Source organism: Macrobrachium rosenbergii, chromosome 48 (genome assembly GCF_040412425.1).
Source record: "Macrobrachium rosenbergii isolate ZJJX-2024 chromosome 48, ASM4041242v1, whole genome shotgun sequence".
Taxonomy (NCBI): Eukaryota; Metazoa; Arthropoda; class Malacostraca; order Decapoda; family Palaemonidae; genus Macrobrachium; species Macrobrachium rosenbergii.
In genome coordinates, this window is record NC_089788.1 from 58,390,594 (window position 1) to 58,407,047 (window position 16,454).

Consider the following 16,454-nt stretch of genomic DNA (forward strand, 5'->3'; position numbering starts at 1 on the left):
AGCATTTTTAGAGACCATGCCAAACTTACGCTAAAATTCACCATGCGCGAGGGGTTCTGGAACCTAACCTCGCGTAAGTTGGGGTATGATTCGCGGTATGACTGAATACAGTATAAAAGTGAATGTTTGTATAGTTGTCCATTGTAGAAATCCGAACCGCTTGACAGACCCAGAAAAAATTTTGCACATGGTTTCAGTGTCACCCCAGGAACGATTATAATTCAAAATCAAACCCATACCCCATGACAGGCATACAAAAAAAAAAAAAAAAATTGTTTTTAGGCCACCTTTTCTTCAGTAAGTTCTGGGAGTCACCAATAACTTGGGTGGAAAGCTCCAAGTTTTCTGGTGATGTTATTAAACTCTTCCCTCTGCTAACCCTTAGACTATGGTATCCCGGCAAATGCGAATTTCCTCAATAATTTGTGAATTTCTTCTTCGTTTTTACCTTCGGAATTTGCTATAGTGACTGCTTTGTGACGTTACAGTGATGTATTTTGTTATAAAGCCAGTTTAAATGAGGTCCAGAATAATCAAAATATCATGCTTGGACACTCCAGCGGTTGGTAGTTGGAACTAATTATCGTGCAAATTGGCAAAACACTTCAGTGCATATGGAAGACAAGTTTCTTTTCATGTTGCTTGGTACTGATTACTTGAAAGATGATGACAGAAAATTCTATATTAACACTACAGGAATGTAGATCATTACATTTGGAAACCTTTTCCGAAAAGCACTTGCAGAGTATACGTTTATGGAGGCTAAATGTATACGATGCAAATAGGGATTAAGAAATGGCAACTACTGCACTTCAATGAATGTCGAAGTGCTCACAGCTTACACAAACAACAATTCGTGCCGTATGCCAATGTAATCACACAATAAGGAATAGTAATCCCGTCGTTTAGGAAAATAAAATTGTTTATGGTTATTTATTAGAATGATATATATTCATTTCTGTCTTTTATCAAAGCGTATTTATTCAAAACAATAAGTAACTAGTTGCCTAACATTCCTCCAAGAAGGGAAAGATTTTGTTTGATTTATGATTACGTTATTACCAAGGGTGAATTTACCGAGTTATAGACGCATACGGACATGCACAGTGATAGTTTTTTTTTAATGATTCGTGTAACTTTATACTTCTATGTGAAAGAATTCGATGTCATTGTGATAAGGTGTAATTTTTTGCCATTACTATATTTTTCTTAATGTAAAGGAAGGTGTTTTGCCACTTTTTTTCTTAATGTGAAACTGTTACAGCAATTCTCTTGATAATTGGAAAGAATTAAAAAGGCGTAACAGAGTAAAGACTAAACATTTCTTATTAAAAAGAGACATCTATTCTCTTACAATATTAATGAATGAGTTTAAATTCAGCTTTTTATGAATTGGACAGTGAATTTTACTTACATTATAGTAACACATACCATAAAAAGACATCATTGGTTTAGGCTTATGCCAAATTGTCAGTATCACATGGAAATATTGTTTAAAAATTTTATTGTATGATTTGGACTTATAACAGCCTACAAGTGGGATTGAAGAGTCTAACAGTGAAATAAATAACATCTATACAGAATTTATTCAAATTCTGATCAGAGCATTTGAGATACTTCCCAGATAAAATACAGCGGAAAACTGTCACGAAATTGATGCAGAGAGAGAGAAAGAGTTTATAGGTTGTTATTCAGTTTTCCTGGGCAGTGCTGGGTTGTTCAGCTAGTGAGTTTGTATATATATATATATATATATATATATATATATATATATATATATATATATATATATATATATATATATATATATATATATATATATATATATATATATATATTGTAAGGCTTAGTGCTTGTTTTGTCTGTGGAACGATTGTTCCCTTGTTGAGAGTGCACTCCTCTCCCGGTGGTGCCTATTTTTTTGTATATAGAGTTTACGTCTGTTGTCTTCGCTTTGGTAGCGACAGTCAAGTTTGGGCAGCCATCGAGTCAGGGTCTAGACAGCATAGCAGCATGGACTTTAGTTCAGGTAGTTGGTACCTGTTGTTGTCTGACAGTTTTCGATGAGGAGAATGACAGTTTTCGATGAGGAGAACTACAACAAAGTTATCGAGGATGAGATGGTGGCTCAACCTTAGTCGCCAGTGGAGAGGGGGTACAGTATTCCTCTGAGACAGCAGTGTTCCTGTTTCATCTACTCTGTCGTGATCATCTGTGTTTTGTGGAGAAATTCCTGTTTGCTGCCCACACGGTGGTTTCGATGATTTCACGGCAGTAGTTTGATGGTTGTCCTCGGTAACCTTTGATGCTGGTCTTGACATCCCAAGGTGGATGTTCTGTTCTTTGTACTGTATGAAGATTGTGATTATTATATTGGTATTATTTATGATACTTTAGATTATGGTTATTGTTGAGTTTATATTTGCTGTTTTATTGATTTTTCAGATATTTGTACATTACTATGGTTAATTGGTTGTACCGTTGATTATCTGATATTATTATTTACGCTGTCTGTATTGCTTATTGTTTGATGTAGCTTAAATGTTGTTCTCCTTTATATGATGTTTGTTACTTTTTGCTGTGATGGTATGTTTATTGAAAGTAACTTTAATTTTGCTATATCTATGGTATTTTTTTTTTGACAGACTCATGGGTTATGTATGATGTGTGATATGATTTATATATTACTTTTTACCAAACTTGACTCATTTGTAAATATGTACATTTCTTATTTGTAAAGATGTGTATTTCTTAATGTTAATCTACTAGTATTAAGGTTATTTTGCTGGTTTTGTTGTTCCCCTTTCCCCGTTGTTGTCTTGGCTTCTGCCAGTCTTTCCAGTCCATTTGTCTGTAATTGATGATGGAACCTGGTGAACTGAAAGTTTTAGTTTATATATATATATATATATATATATATATATATATATATATATATATATATATATATATATATATATATATATATATATATATATATATATATACATATATATATATGTTTATATATGTATATTTATATATAGACATATACATATATGTGTATATATTTATATGTATACATATATACATATATATACTGTATATATGTACAGTCACTCAAAAATGCTTTGCAACATGTTCCAGAAGTTTTTGTTCACCTAACAGTAATTTGTTCTTTTGATATTTACAAGGAAATGTAATTTTCTTATTTGAGTTTGGTTATTAATCATACGGTTAACAATATAAAAAAGAATGGTGAGTGAAAAATTCATATTACGGAAAAATGACGAAACATTTTGAAAAATTTCACTTCAGATGATTGGGCAAAAGAGTCAAAGAAAAACTGTATTTTGAATCCAGATAAAAGCTTATTGACTAATAAAATAATATTGAATAATCATCAATGAAATTATATATAAATAAAGAAAGAAAGAATTCAACCATTATAGTTGTCAAAAACAAAAAAGAAAAAATGTCATAACGTCGTATGTTATCGTGTGACTCCACGTTCGGGCAGGAGAGTCAAACTAAACTGTCTCGTCACTTGCACCCGTAAGATGGGCAACAAACTCAGCTGCACCACAATCATTAGCTTGCATAAGACTAATGTCTATTGTAGATATTGCTTGGCAGCTTAGCGTAAATAAAACAACCATGTATAGAGGGATACAACAACAGAGAGAAATATGATAAATTCACTGTAAAAAGTGGAGGACAACCCCATTGTTGCACTACTGTTAAGGATCATCATCGGATGATCACTGAAGAAGCTCCGCCTAACTCCCCTTACAACTGGTGTTGCTATAAAGAGAGAACATTATGCTTTCCCTTCAAGTTGCTGCTCAAACCATCCGTAACAGGCTACATGAGACCAAGATATTATTTCATCATACTCCTGCCAAGAAGCACTTCATATTAGCGAAACACAAAGAATAGAGGATAGGGTTTGCGTTATAATCCAGTGGCCGATGATTTCTGTAAGAGTCATCTTTTGCGATGAGGAGACATTCTCCACTGATGAGCATGGTAGTCTTCTTCACTGCTGGCATTTAGCATTAACTAAATTAATGTTGAACTTCTTGCTAATTTTAATTCTTTAGAAACGTAGATAATAAGAAATACAAAAATAGGCGTTATATATTCAGTTAACTTCATAAAAGGCATCAAAATGATAGCCCTAAGTAGCAATGAAAGAAATGAGAAATTACACATGATAATATCGGCATGTGTGCGTGATTATATTCTGTGTATTACAAAAATAGACGTGAAAATTGTTAGTCTAGTTCAGTATATTTTATATTAAGTTTCACTAGTTCACAATATACATAGGATTAGTCATTCAAAAATTTGATTAATAATAATGTGCAAGCAAATCTTTACAAAAGTCATATTTGATGATGTTAATAAGACTAATACTTCAACTTATAACAGTCGTAGGCCTATGTCTACAAAGTTCACACATATAAAGGAGGTAAAACAGTTGGAGATGAAAATATTACAAAAAGAACAGCGATGACCTCTGAAGTAGTATAGTAACATCTTTTAATTAAGTAAAGCATGACAACAGTAAGCAGTATCAGAAAAAGCCCTGTTCAAGGGAAACTGCAGGTAATTTTTTGGACCCACCACTAGTGTTCAGTTGTTTCATGCGCTTACAACTGAGTTGCCAAATAGCGCCAGATGTCGCTATTATAAGCTGTTGTCCGAAAAGTTTTGAAGTATGTTGCAAAACATTTTTGAGTGATTGTACATATATGTATATATACATATATACATACATACATATACATATATATACATATATATATGTATATATTTTATAATTTATGTATATATATATATTATATAATATATACATATATATATATATATACATATATATATATAATATATATATATATACAATAATATTATACATATATATATACATATATATATATATATATATATATATATATAATATATATATATATATATATATATATATATATATATATATATATATATATATATATATATATATATATATATATATATATATATATATATATATATATACATATACATATACTGTATATACATAATGTCTTATATATTTTTCATGTAATTTTACAGGTTGCTGGAGAAAAAACGTGAATTCAAAGAACCTGAAGGATACCTTAATGCATATCACTGGAAGATGGTAATGTTATTTTACAAATTTTTATAGCTCTTATGTTTCATGACATATTCCATGTTCAATAATGTTATATTTGTAAATTAATGTTTTTTGTCTAGCAGCTTTTGCATTTCATTTTTATATGGCAATAATATTAAATTAGCTGGCAGATTTGAAATTTTTTCATCAATAGCAAGAAACAAATTTATTGCTATAAGTATTTACACAAAGTCAGACCACCTGATTAAATTTCTTTATATTCAAATGATTAGCACACTCACTCACTCTTGAATGGTTGACAAACATTGTATCTTGATTTCAAAGGGATGTTGTTAAGTTTTAGTATTGGTTATCTTTTTTGTCTTAGGTTGTTGCAGTTCATTTATTATGTCCTTTCCTATATAGCTTTTTCATTAACATGGAAGATGATTTCAAATAGTCTTTGTCTGGATGTTATCTTGAAGGAAAGAGGGAATTTCCTTTGTAATTTTTGGTTTTCAGTTTCCAGGGTAAAATGATTTTTCTGTGAACAAATTTACATGACTATCATTGCTTGTGGCAGTGTCACTCTGATAATGCTCATATTCCTTCATTCCTTCTAACTAAACTCCAAATCTCCTTGCTTTGGCTGGGCCATTAGAAAGTCAGTACTGAATATCAGATATCATAAATTAGCTGCATGTATTTGTTCTAAAGTGAATTAGCCAGGGCTTTCAACACTCTTTCTTGTTCCACTATCATCTCCTTTTTCTTTCTTTAAATCTTCAGCTAGAAACATGTATGTACAGAGTCAGTAGCCTATAAACCCAAGAGAGCTCCAGTGGCAAATGAGTGTGCAGAGAGAAAAAGTTACAGGAAAAACTGATTAACAAATAATCATGACAGAATAGAAAGTTAAACTGATGCCCATTACTTTAGGAATGAAGTTGCTCCTCGCTTAAACATTGGAGATCACAAGATTCCACAACTGTACTAGGAAAGCTATTTCACATATTTTTTGCAGCCCGAATAAAACTACTGACAAATCGAGTGGTATTAAACTTGATCCTAGAAAATGGCACACTGCAGCAACAGTGTTGTGAGCAAAAACAGCTAGGTCAGGTAAAGAAGAGTACAGAGGATGTTTGTTATTGTAATGCATTTTAGGCAACAAACAATGCACTCACTTTATGTCTGTGCCACAAGTTGCAGTTGGCAAAATAAACTTGATTGATGAGACCACTCTGTCCAAGAGTTTGAGATGGGAGTCGGCACTGGAAGTCTGTATTGGAGAAAAGCACTCCAAAGAAGGAGGCAGAAAGGAGTTGAAACACTTCAATGTTAATAGCTTCAGCCCGAAACATTCAAAAACATTTCTGCAAGATACCAACTGTTTTTTAGAGACTGAGTAAGCAGTTTTATGTACATGCTTCCCAAAAGTCATTTCTTATCAAAAGGTCCCCCTCAATGTGGGCCACCTTGACGTGGTGAGGAGGCTCTTGAACCCCAGGAGTTTGTTGCTGGGTTTGAGTCCAAGAGTCCCGTATACCATTATATATTTTTTGTGTTAATTTTTGTGGCATTTTCCGCTTCAGCTAAAATTTATTGGACCTGATAAATAGGAAAAGATATCATAATTGGGAATGAGTTTATATCCGAAGCTAAATAGTGAGAAATGTGGTAGGACCATCAGCTGCCTGGTAATGTTCGGACCTGAGAGTTATCACATTGATAGCTCAGAGGCAGGACTATTCTTTAGGGCTAGACCACGGATTCAAGGGGGTGTCTGGTTCTGGGGATATGACTCTTGGTATTCTATCCAGTTTGCCCATAACTTGATTAGGATGGGGGTGAGTGTATTTTCTAGTAATATTGTCAGTTCTAGCAAATGGGTTTGGCTTACACTAGGGCCACTCTAATCATGTTGTGCCATCCCTTATGGGGTAGGGTAGGGAGCAGAGATTTGGGAGTCGGTTCTCACTTGTGCCATTGGTGGAAGAATAAATTCAGTGAAAGGCTGATGATATCTTTATAAGGTTTTCAGGATTATTTATTTTTTATATATACACTATATCTCAGTCTGTATGCTCAGTTAAAGATTTAAGTACCCCTGGGTCCTTTGATGATAGCGACTTGGCAACCTTTCTCTGAAAAATCAGAAATAAAATATAAATTTAATTACATTGGAATCCTACACTCCAGTACAAAACAAACCCAAAAGGAGTAAATATCGTCTTGACCTAACCTTCACTCACTTTGACTCCCTCTTTCGGAGTGGAAGTTAATCAAGGTTTCTAACCTTAGAAACAGAATGGAAAATTTCAGCCCTAAATTTAGAGAACTACCTATTAAACAGACATTCAACGACAGAAATGTTGTTTAGACAGATTTAAGACATGGCTTATAGAAGCCACAACAAAGAGACAATCTGAGGACTATATGTCTTTAACAACAATAGATACTGTAATATAAATGTGAAAATTGAAAAGCATGACACTATGAATAGCATTCAAGGTACCATTGTGCTTTGAGAGCAGTGACAAACCAATCAAAAAGAATATTCTCTTGGACTCTTAGAAAAAGATATCCCAAAGTCCAAGATTGTGAGGTACAGTAAACCCCCCCGTGTTAGCGCTGGATGCATACCACCTCTCTCCCCTCCCCACTTAATGAATAGCTAAAATCCTCGAATACTTAAAACCCCTCAAAAAATACTTAGAACTGCCTATTTTGAGAGTTTACACACAAGAAAAATCCTCTAAAAATGCTTATACCTGAGCATTTTAATAGTTTTATTACAAAAAGTGCATTTAGCCATGAAAATACAGTACAGGTATTCCCCTACTTACGATGGGGTTAGGTTCCAAAAAACCCATCGTTTGTTGAAAAAATCGTAACTCAAATATGGCCTAGCCTACACTAGGGTAATCAGTACCATCTATACATATATGGTAGCCCAGCCTACACTACACAGTATACTTTATACATATATGGTATAGTAATTATTAGTGTCAGCTAATTCTGCAGGTTCAATGCAGATTGACATGATAAGTCAGTATAACGAGAAATTGAATAACAAACAAGGCCTAGCCTGCACTTTCGTATATCATATACGGTAGCCTAGCCTACATTATACTGTATTCTATTTTCACATAACACCGTATTATACAAACATCAAAGTAACGAATGTGCATCTTTTCCATGGTGCTTTACTACACTGTATCCAATCGTAAATATTCTTATATTGCTTTTGCATTATAAATAATGATCATAGCGATCAAATGTTTTGGTTTGGGAACCGATGACGCGGTCTTTATTTCGCCGCATTTAACTCGGTTCAGAGGGCATTTCTTGCTTCTAGTTACCGTAAATGAATCTCTAGATACTTTATTTATAAGGGACATATATATTTTTCATTATACGAACTGTTTTTAGGTCGAAATATAACTTAAATATGTCTCGTTGTGAAATTAATTTAGCCATTTTTTTCATTGTTAGATGACGTTGGCAGCTGGCCGTTTGTTTTGTGTAAAAAAAAAAAAATCAAGCTTCCGTTCGCTATTTTCTCTTGATTTCATCATCATACTACGAGCTTTTCCTATTTATCTTTTATCAGCGTGAAAACAGCAGTAATGTGTGTTCTTTCATGCCCAGTAGTTTTGACTGAAATACTTTCCAATTTTATTTGCTGTCGAGTTTCATCCATGTTGCCAATGCATGATAATTTATAGTCATTAGCAGCTTGAACATTCTTTTCTTAGCTTCAACTACAACTTGCAGCTTAAATTTACTGTAGCAGTATATTTCCTTGCCGATCTTTTCTCCAAAGCGGATAAGGGTAATGTAAAAACATATCAGTACTTAATGTCATTTTTAACATAACTACGACAATTGTTTAACCGTACGATGGATGAAATATAAGCAAAACAGTTGTTATCCGATTCGGTTATTAGCAAAACGACAGAGTCTCGTTCGGTTGTTTATGGCTGTACGCATTTTCGCAGGAGTAAAAGGTTACTAACAATACTTTTATCATTCTCTTACTTTTTTAAATAGAAGATGGAATAAAGAGATGGAGAAAAAGAAGTTGGTCTATTGTAAGTTGGTCTCTCTTGCCGCTTGATTCTACGGCAATTGTAGTGTACGCTGTTGCCTGTGCTCGATTGAAATTTAAAAATATTTTCTAAATATTGTCGTACTGGTATTAATTGCTAACTCCATTGTAAACTCGAATTATCGTAAGACGAATTATCGTCACTCGTGCACTACCTGTATTTACAAACGCACAAAAATTGCAAACGAACACTGACCTATTTTAACTTCCGACACAACGAGAGCAAGTGAGGTCAGCTCATTGAATTAATGTACCTATTCCAGCCTCTCGGGCCAACGTATCGTACACAGTACGCTGCCTGATTGTACGTTGTTGCCTGCGCCAGTCGCCCGCGAAATTTAAAAATACGTATTTTCAAAATATTGTCGTATCGATAGTAATTGCTAACCCCATCGTAACAGCGAATTATCGTAAGTCGAATTATCGTAACTCGAGCACTACCTGTAATTAGTGAATATTTCTCAGTGAAAAATACTGTGAATGGGCAGATTTTCCGCTAATAATGGATAGATACGTTCCACAGAGAAATCCGCGAATATGTGAGTCCTCGAATTGTGAGAACACGAATAAGGGGGTTTACTGTGTATAATATACCAAGTAAATAAAAAATTAAGATGTTAAAAATCACAAAAATAAAATTTTAGGGTCTAAGATCTACCCCCAAAAAATAAAAGTTTTAGGTCAAAATAGAGATAAAACCGTATGTCCCAAAGCCACTACAGTGTCAAAACTTGGGCATGCAAAAAAAATATTGTCGAAAGGAACCTGTATTTGCGTATTGTGTATCTGAAGAACCTGCCACAAAATGGAATTGCAGCGAACCAATATGTATAAACTGTGGGGAGAATCATCATGCAAGATCCAAAGAATGCATGTGTGTTATGCATACAATACGGAATTGAAAATGCTACAAGAAAGAATAGGGATGTCTATTAGAGAGGCTAAATTAGTATTGAAAGGGAGAGGAATTGAAGATCCTGCTAAGAAACTTACATATGCCTCGATAACAAGAATTAATAATGAAACAAAAATACACACAGATAGAAATAACAAAACGCAGGAAAATAAATCTCAAAAAGAAAATAATGCTTTACAGAAAAAACTAAAATGGTAAAGAATCAAGAAACAGGCACAAAGGATATGGGTTAACACAAATAGCACAAGATGATGATACTACTACAGAAGAAACAAGGAAAGTCGTGATGGAGTGGAAATTAGAGATAAAAAAGGCCTTTGGGGAGAACACCACCCAAAACGAAAAAACCAACTATAATTAGAGCAACATCAGTTAAACCAAAGACAAAGGAAATGTAGAAAGAACAAAAACAAACTAAGAATATACCTTTATCTCCTAAAATAATAGTAAAACCTATGGGTACAGATATCTGAAACACTGAAGTTGAAGATAACAGTGATTTTGTCAAGGGAGAAGAGATTACTCTGTCACCAATAATTGTTGCAAGAGCGAATGAAACATGGAAAGTACATGAAAACACATGTGGATGTAATGATTGTTTTGTAGAATTGTGCAGTAATAACAAAAACATAGCAAAAGATGGTTTAACAAACATTATAAGAAATTTTATGAAATATAGAAAAAAAGAAACAGATTTGAGTACCCATGAAAAAGGTTGCATGTGCATTGAGCACTTTGTATATCATAAAAAAAAAACAAATGAATGTAGTAAGTAAATTATTAGAAAAAATCCAAGTTGATAATACAAAAAAAAGAGTAAAACTCAACTGCTATAATAAGATATTTTCAATAGGAATACACGTACAATGGAATGTAAATGGTTTGCAGACCAGATTACACCAAGGAGAAATGCAACAATTACTAAAAGAATACGAACCAATGATATTATGTTTACATGTCAACAAAACAATATCAACAATAGATAAATATACCTTAGCGTCAACATCACGAGAGGAAGAAGGAAATTTAGGTACTGTTATGTATGTACATAACAAAGTGTGTTATGACAAAGTACCTGTGAATTTTACTGATCTGCAAATATCGAGTATTGGAATATGAATAAAAACGATACTTATGTATTTTATAATGTATACAACCAACCTAATAAAAATTATAACTTCAACAAACTTAAAGAATTACTTAATAAGGCCAAGGAACCTACATTAATAGTAGGTGATTTTAATGCTCACAACCCGATGTGGGACTGTAATTGTACAGACTCAAGTGGAGCAGGAATTAAAATAGAAGAATTCGTAGATTCATAAGACGTGCTGTATAAATGATAAGGAAATCAGCGCATATTTTTCAAAAACACATGAAACATTTTCCTCAATTTACTCAACTCTGTGTGCAACAAACATAGTTGACAGATTAGATTGGAATACAGTTGACGACTTACATACAAGTGATCATTTCCCAATATTAATTTCATTATTACAAAATAATCCTGGCAAGCATGTCCCTCAATATGACATTTATAAAGCATATTGGGAGCAATATGAATTTCACACTAGTAATATCCCACCATTTGAATATTTAAAAGACCATAATGAAGCTAATAAGTTTCTTGTTGGTTTCATTAAAATGCTGCTGATAAACCAATACCAAAATCCAAATCTCATCCAACAAAACATGAAGTCCCATGGTAGTCTGAAAAACTAACAGAATTAATAAAAATAAAACACCAAATTGGAAGACAGTTAGATAATTTGAATAGAAAGTTCAGTAAAATAAACAAAACGTTGCTGATATTAGAAGGAACTTTACAAAAAATTAATTTATTATTATTAGAAATTGATACATTAAAACCTCTGTACAACAAAATATCTGCAAAATTTAAAAGAGAAGTAATCAAAGGAAGAATCATTTCATGGAGGAAATATGTATCAGAACTCTCCAATAATACTCCTATGCAAAAAATATGGGAAAAATTCAGAAAATAAATGGTACCTATGTTAAACCACTTAGACATGCCATAATAAAAGATGGGAAAAGAATACTTGATCCTAAAGAAATAAGTAATGTAAAAGGAGAAAATTTAGCAAAAGTAAGTAGTGAAAAAAATTTAGATGAGCATTTCCGTACAAAGAAAAGTAGTATAGAATTAATAACGATAAATTTTGAAACCATAGAAGATATGTATTATAATAGAAAATTTAATGTGGAAGAGTTGGAATTTGCTCTGTTGAACAGCAATAAATCTGCCCTTGGCGGTGACAGTATTTGTTATGAAATGATCTGCCATTTAGCACCTTTGGCAAAGACATACTTATTAGAGTTTTATAACCACTTATGGCTTCGAATTTATTTCCTGAAATGGCATAAAGCTATAATTATTCTTATCCCCAAACCTGGAAAAGATCCCAGTAATGTAAATAATTATAGACCAATTTCTTTAAAAAGCTTTTTATGCATATTACTAGAAAAAATGGTAAATGCTTGACTAACATGGCACATTCGAGAAAATAAAATTTTGGACTCCCACTTAGTTTGGGTCACAGTGTAACATATCTACACTGGATTCTCTGTCTAACTTGGAAGACCTCATATGAAGAGGATTTGAATGAAAACAAATTACTATAGCTGTCTTTTTTGACATTGAAAAGATATATGATACTACATGGAGACATGCAATATTAAAAACATTACATAAAAACAGCATCCATAGACATTTACCTAGGTTTATCCAAAACTGTCTGACAAATCGTACTTTTCAAGTGAAAATTGATGATGTATTGTCAAGTACATGTCCACTTGAAAATGGTGTTCCACAAGGAAGCGTCCTTAGTGGCACACTGTTTACTTTAGCAATAAATATCAGTAATAATCTACCTGTTGGAATTAAAAGTAATTTGTATATGGATGATTTTTCCATATATTATTCATCATCTTGCATAAAACATACGGAGGGAATCATTAATAAAACTGTAATAAAAATAGATGAATGGGCCTCATCTGTAGGATTCAAATTTTCTATACAGAAGACAAGCAGTAATGTTTTGTAAAAATAAAAAGTGAAAAAAAGGTGAAGAAATAGATTTAAAAATCAGAAATCATTCCATACCAATTGGCCAAACAGCAAAATTTTTGGGATTAGTATTTGATACTCACTTGAACTGGAAAGCCCACATGACATACATGAAAGTAAAATGTAAAAGAGCATTAAACCTAAGTAAAAAACTATCGAACACTACTTTGGGAGCCGATAGACATACCCTTACTGTATTATGTAAGTGAAATATATGGCTCAACATCAGGCTCAACGCTGAAAACGTTAGACCCAGTTCATAATGAAGGCTTAGAATATGTTCAGGAGCTTTTTGATCATCACCAACGTCATCTTTACAAGTTGAATGTGGTGAACTACCTCTCTCTCTCTCCATAGAGAGCTAGTAACAATGAAGAGTGCTCTGAGAATTCAGACAAATGATTTTCCAACCAAAAAATTATTTGGATTAAGAGATGTGTTTATAAACAATCATCTGCCTTCTTTCCCAGTTAGAGTTAGAAGATTGTTTGAGTTGCTAAATACAAATTTACAGTTACCTTTAATATTAAAATTACCTCCTCCTTGAACAATGAATAAAATGAGAATTTGTTCACTCTTAAAATATTTATCAAAAAGTTATTCATATACTCCAGAACACCATAGACAACATACAGCAGAACATATAATCTGAAAAGGACCACATTACGCAATATACTGTACACCGACGGATCTAAGTCACAGTACAGAGTGGGATATGCTGCAGTATCCCCAGACAAAACGTATCAGTTCTCTACCAGATAATGCCTCAGTATTTACAGCTGAGTTATGTGCAATAGTATCAGCCATAAAAATAAAAATAATTAAAGAAGCCTCATGTAATAATTTTGTGATTTATAGGGACTCCAGAAGTGCTATAGAAGCCATTCAAAGCTATAATAAAAAAAATATTGTACAACAACAAATGTTTTCACTCCATAAATTGTATAATAATGGAAAAAATATATAAATATGTGGGATCCCTGCCCATGTAAGGATTAAAGGAAATGAAGAGGCTGATAAAGCAGCTAAAGAAGCAGTCCATATGACAAGAGCCAATGTAGACATCCCTGTTAGTGACTATATAAGATTTATAAAGCAATCATTGCAAGTAAATGGCAAATATATGGAATGAAAAACCTGAAAATAATAAATCTAAACATAAAATCCAGTTTTGAAAAATGGAGTTCGTCATATCAGAGAGAGAGAGACACACAAGTAATTCTGACGCATCTTCAAAATAGGCCATAACTCGTTTGACACATGGACACTTAATGAACAGTCCATGTGATCTTCCCCCCAAATGTCCAGATTGCAAAGTGTTGATAATAGTCAAACATGTATTGTGTGAATGTCCAAAATATAACCTGCAGCAATTGTCAAGTTTTGGAAATAGATGAATGAAAGAAATTTTGTCAGAATCTATTACATTTTCAGTGATACCAATTTTATTTTTCATGAGGAGCTGTGATTTAATTGGTAAAATATAAAAAGCAAATAATAGAAATACGAAAACTCTTAGTGGTCTAATGAATTTTAAAACAACTAAATTTTAAAATTTTAATAAATTTTATTTTAAATTTTAATATACCTTTTCAGTGAGTATATATATGGAAATGTAAGTATGTAAGTATATATTGTGTGAGTGTGTTCCAGTATGAGAGTGTGTGCCTATGTGCAGTTTTTTATTTAATTTTCATCCGTTCATCCCTATATCAAATAACCTATTTGGTCCCAGTGCTAGGCTTCTAGCCTTGACCTGTCATTTCATCCAAATCCTTTAGGTCAGCCCTGTGAGAGCTGATAGTCAGCTCAGTGGTCTGGTTAAACTGCTTTAATAATAAACCCCAGAACACCATAGACAACATACATAGAACATATACCGGGTAATCTAAAAAGATCCACATTACTCAGTATACGCCGATAGATCTAAGTCACAATATGGAGTGGGATATCCTGCAGTATCCCCAGACAAAACGTATCAGTTCTTTCTACCAGATAATGCCTTGGTATTTACAGCTAAGTGCAATAGCATCAGCCATGAAAATAATTAAGAGAAGCCTCGTGTAATAATTTTGTGGTTTATAGTGACTCCAGAAGCACTGTAGAAGCCATTCAAAGATATAATAAAATATTATACAACGAATTAAATTTTCACTCCATAAATTGTATAATAATGGAAAAAATATTGAAATATGTTGGATCCCTGCCTATGTAGGGATTAAAGGAAATGAAGAGGTTGATAAAGCAGCTTGAAGAGGCTGATAAAGCAGCTAAAGAAGCAGTCCACATAACAAGAGTAAATGTAGATATCTCTATTAGTGACTGTACTGTATAAGATATATAAAAACAATCATTTTAAGTAAATGGCAAAATATATGGAATGAAGAACCTGAAAATAATAAATTAAAACATAAAATCCCTTGTTGGAAAATGGAGTTCATCATATCAGAGAGTGAGACGCACACAAGCAGTTCTGACGCGTCTTCGAATAGGCCATACTCGTTTGACACATGGACATTGATATCTAAAAAAGGTAAAGAGTTGTTGCTTTCTTTTTCCATGGTAAAATTTACCATGGAATAATAAGCAATATCAAAATATAAACTACCATGGAAAAAGAAAGCAACAACTCTTTACCTTTTTCAGATATCAATGTAAGCAGAGACAATGGTCAGCTTATTACATCTGTGTATAGGAAAAAAACATACACTGGACTTGCTAACAACTTCTATAGTTCTTGTTTTAAGAACTTTAAACTAAATTCCATATACACTTAAGTTTTTAGAGCTCTTCGTTATTCTTCGAGTTGGTCTCTTTTTCATATTGAGATTTGATTTTTAGTCAGATTTTTCTTACAGAACTCCTATCCTGAAAATTTGGTTTTTAAAGTCATTAACAGACTACTGTCACAACACTTCTCTACTCCGTCACCCTCTTATAATGTCTCAAAGAAAAATATGTATGCAACAATCCCGTTTATTTTTGACAAGTTTTCAGCCAAACTTAAATAATTGAACAGGAATTTGGCTGCCTTAAGATACAATTTATTCCAATCAATCCACTCAAGATCAGTGTATTCTTTGGCTACAAGGACAAACTGCAGACCTTCATGAGATCTAACGTTATTTATAAATTCAAGTGCCCGGGATGTCCCGGTATCTATGTTGGATCTTGCTGTAGGTTACTGCAGGTGAGATATTGTAGCCACATGCGATAC

At 32.9% G+C, this 16,454-nt stretch overlaps 1 protein-coding gene across 7 annotated transcripts in view; it reads left to right on the forward strand.

Moving 5' to 3' along the window:
- spn-E (spindle E) overlaps positions 1-16,454 on the forward strand; it is a 437,239-nt gene that overhangs the window by 382,448 nt on the left and 38,337 nt on the right. For 6 of the 7 annotated variants that reach the window (XM_067091856.1, XM_067091855.1, XM_067091853.1 and 3 more), the window contains one exon: positions 5,098-5,164. In XM_067091856.1, coding sequence (XP_066947957.1) covers positions 5,098-5,164 — 67 coding nt within the window. Of the gene's footprint in view, positions 1-5,097; positions 5,165-5,908; positions 6,051-16,454 lie in introns of those variants that run through there. The other variant, XM_067091859.1, reaches the window with a different exon arrangement.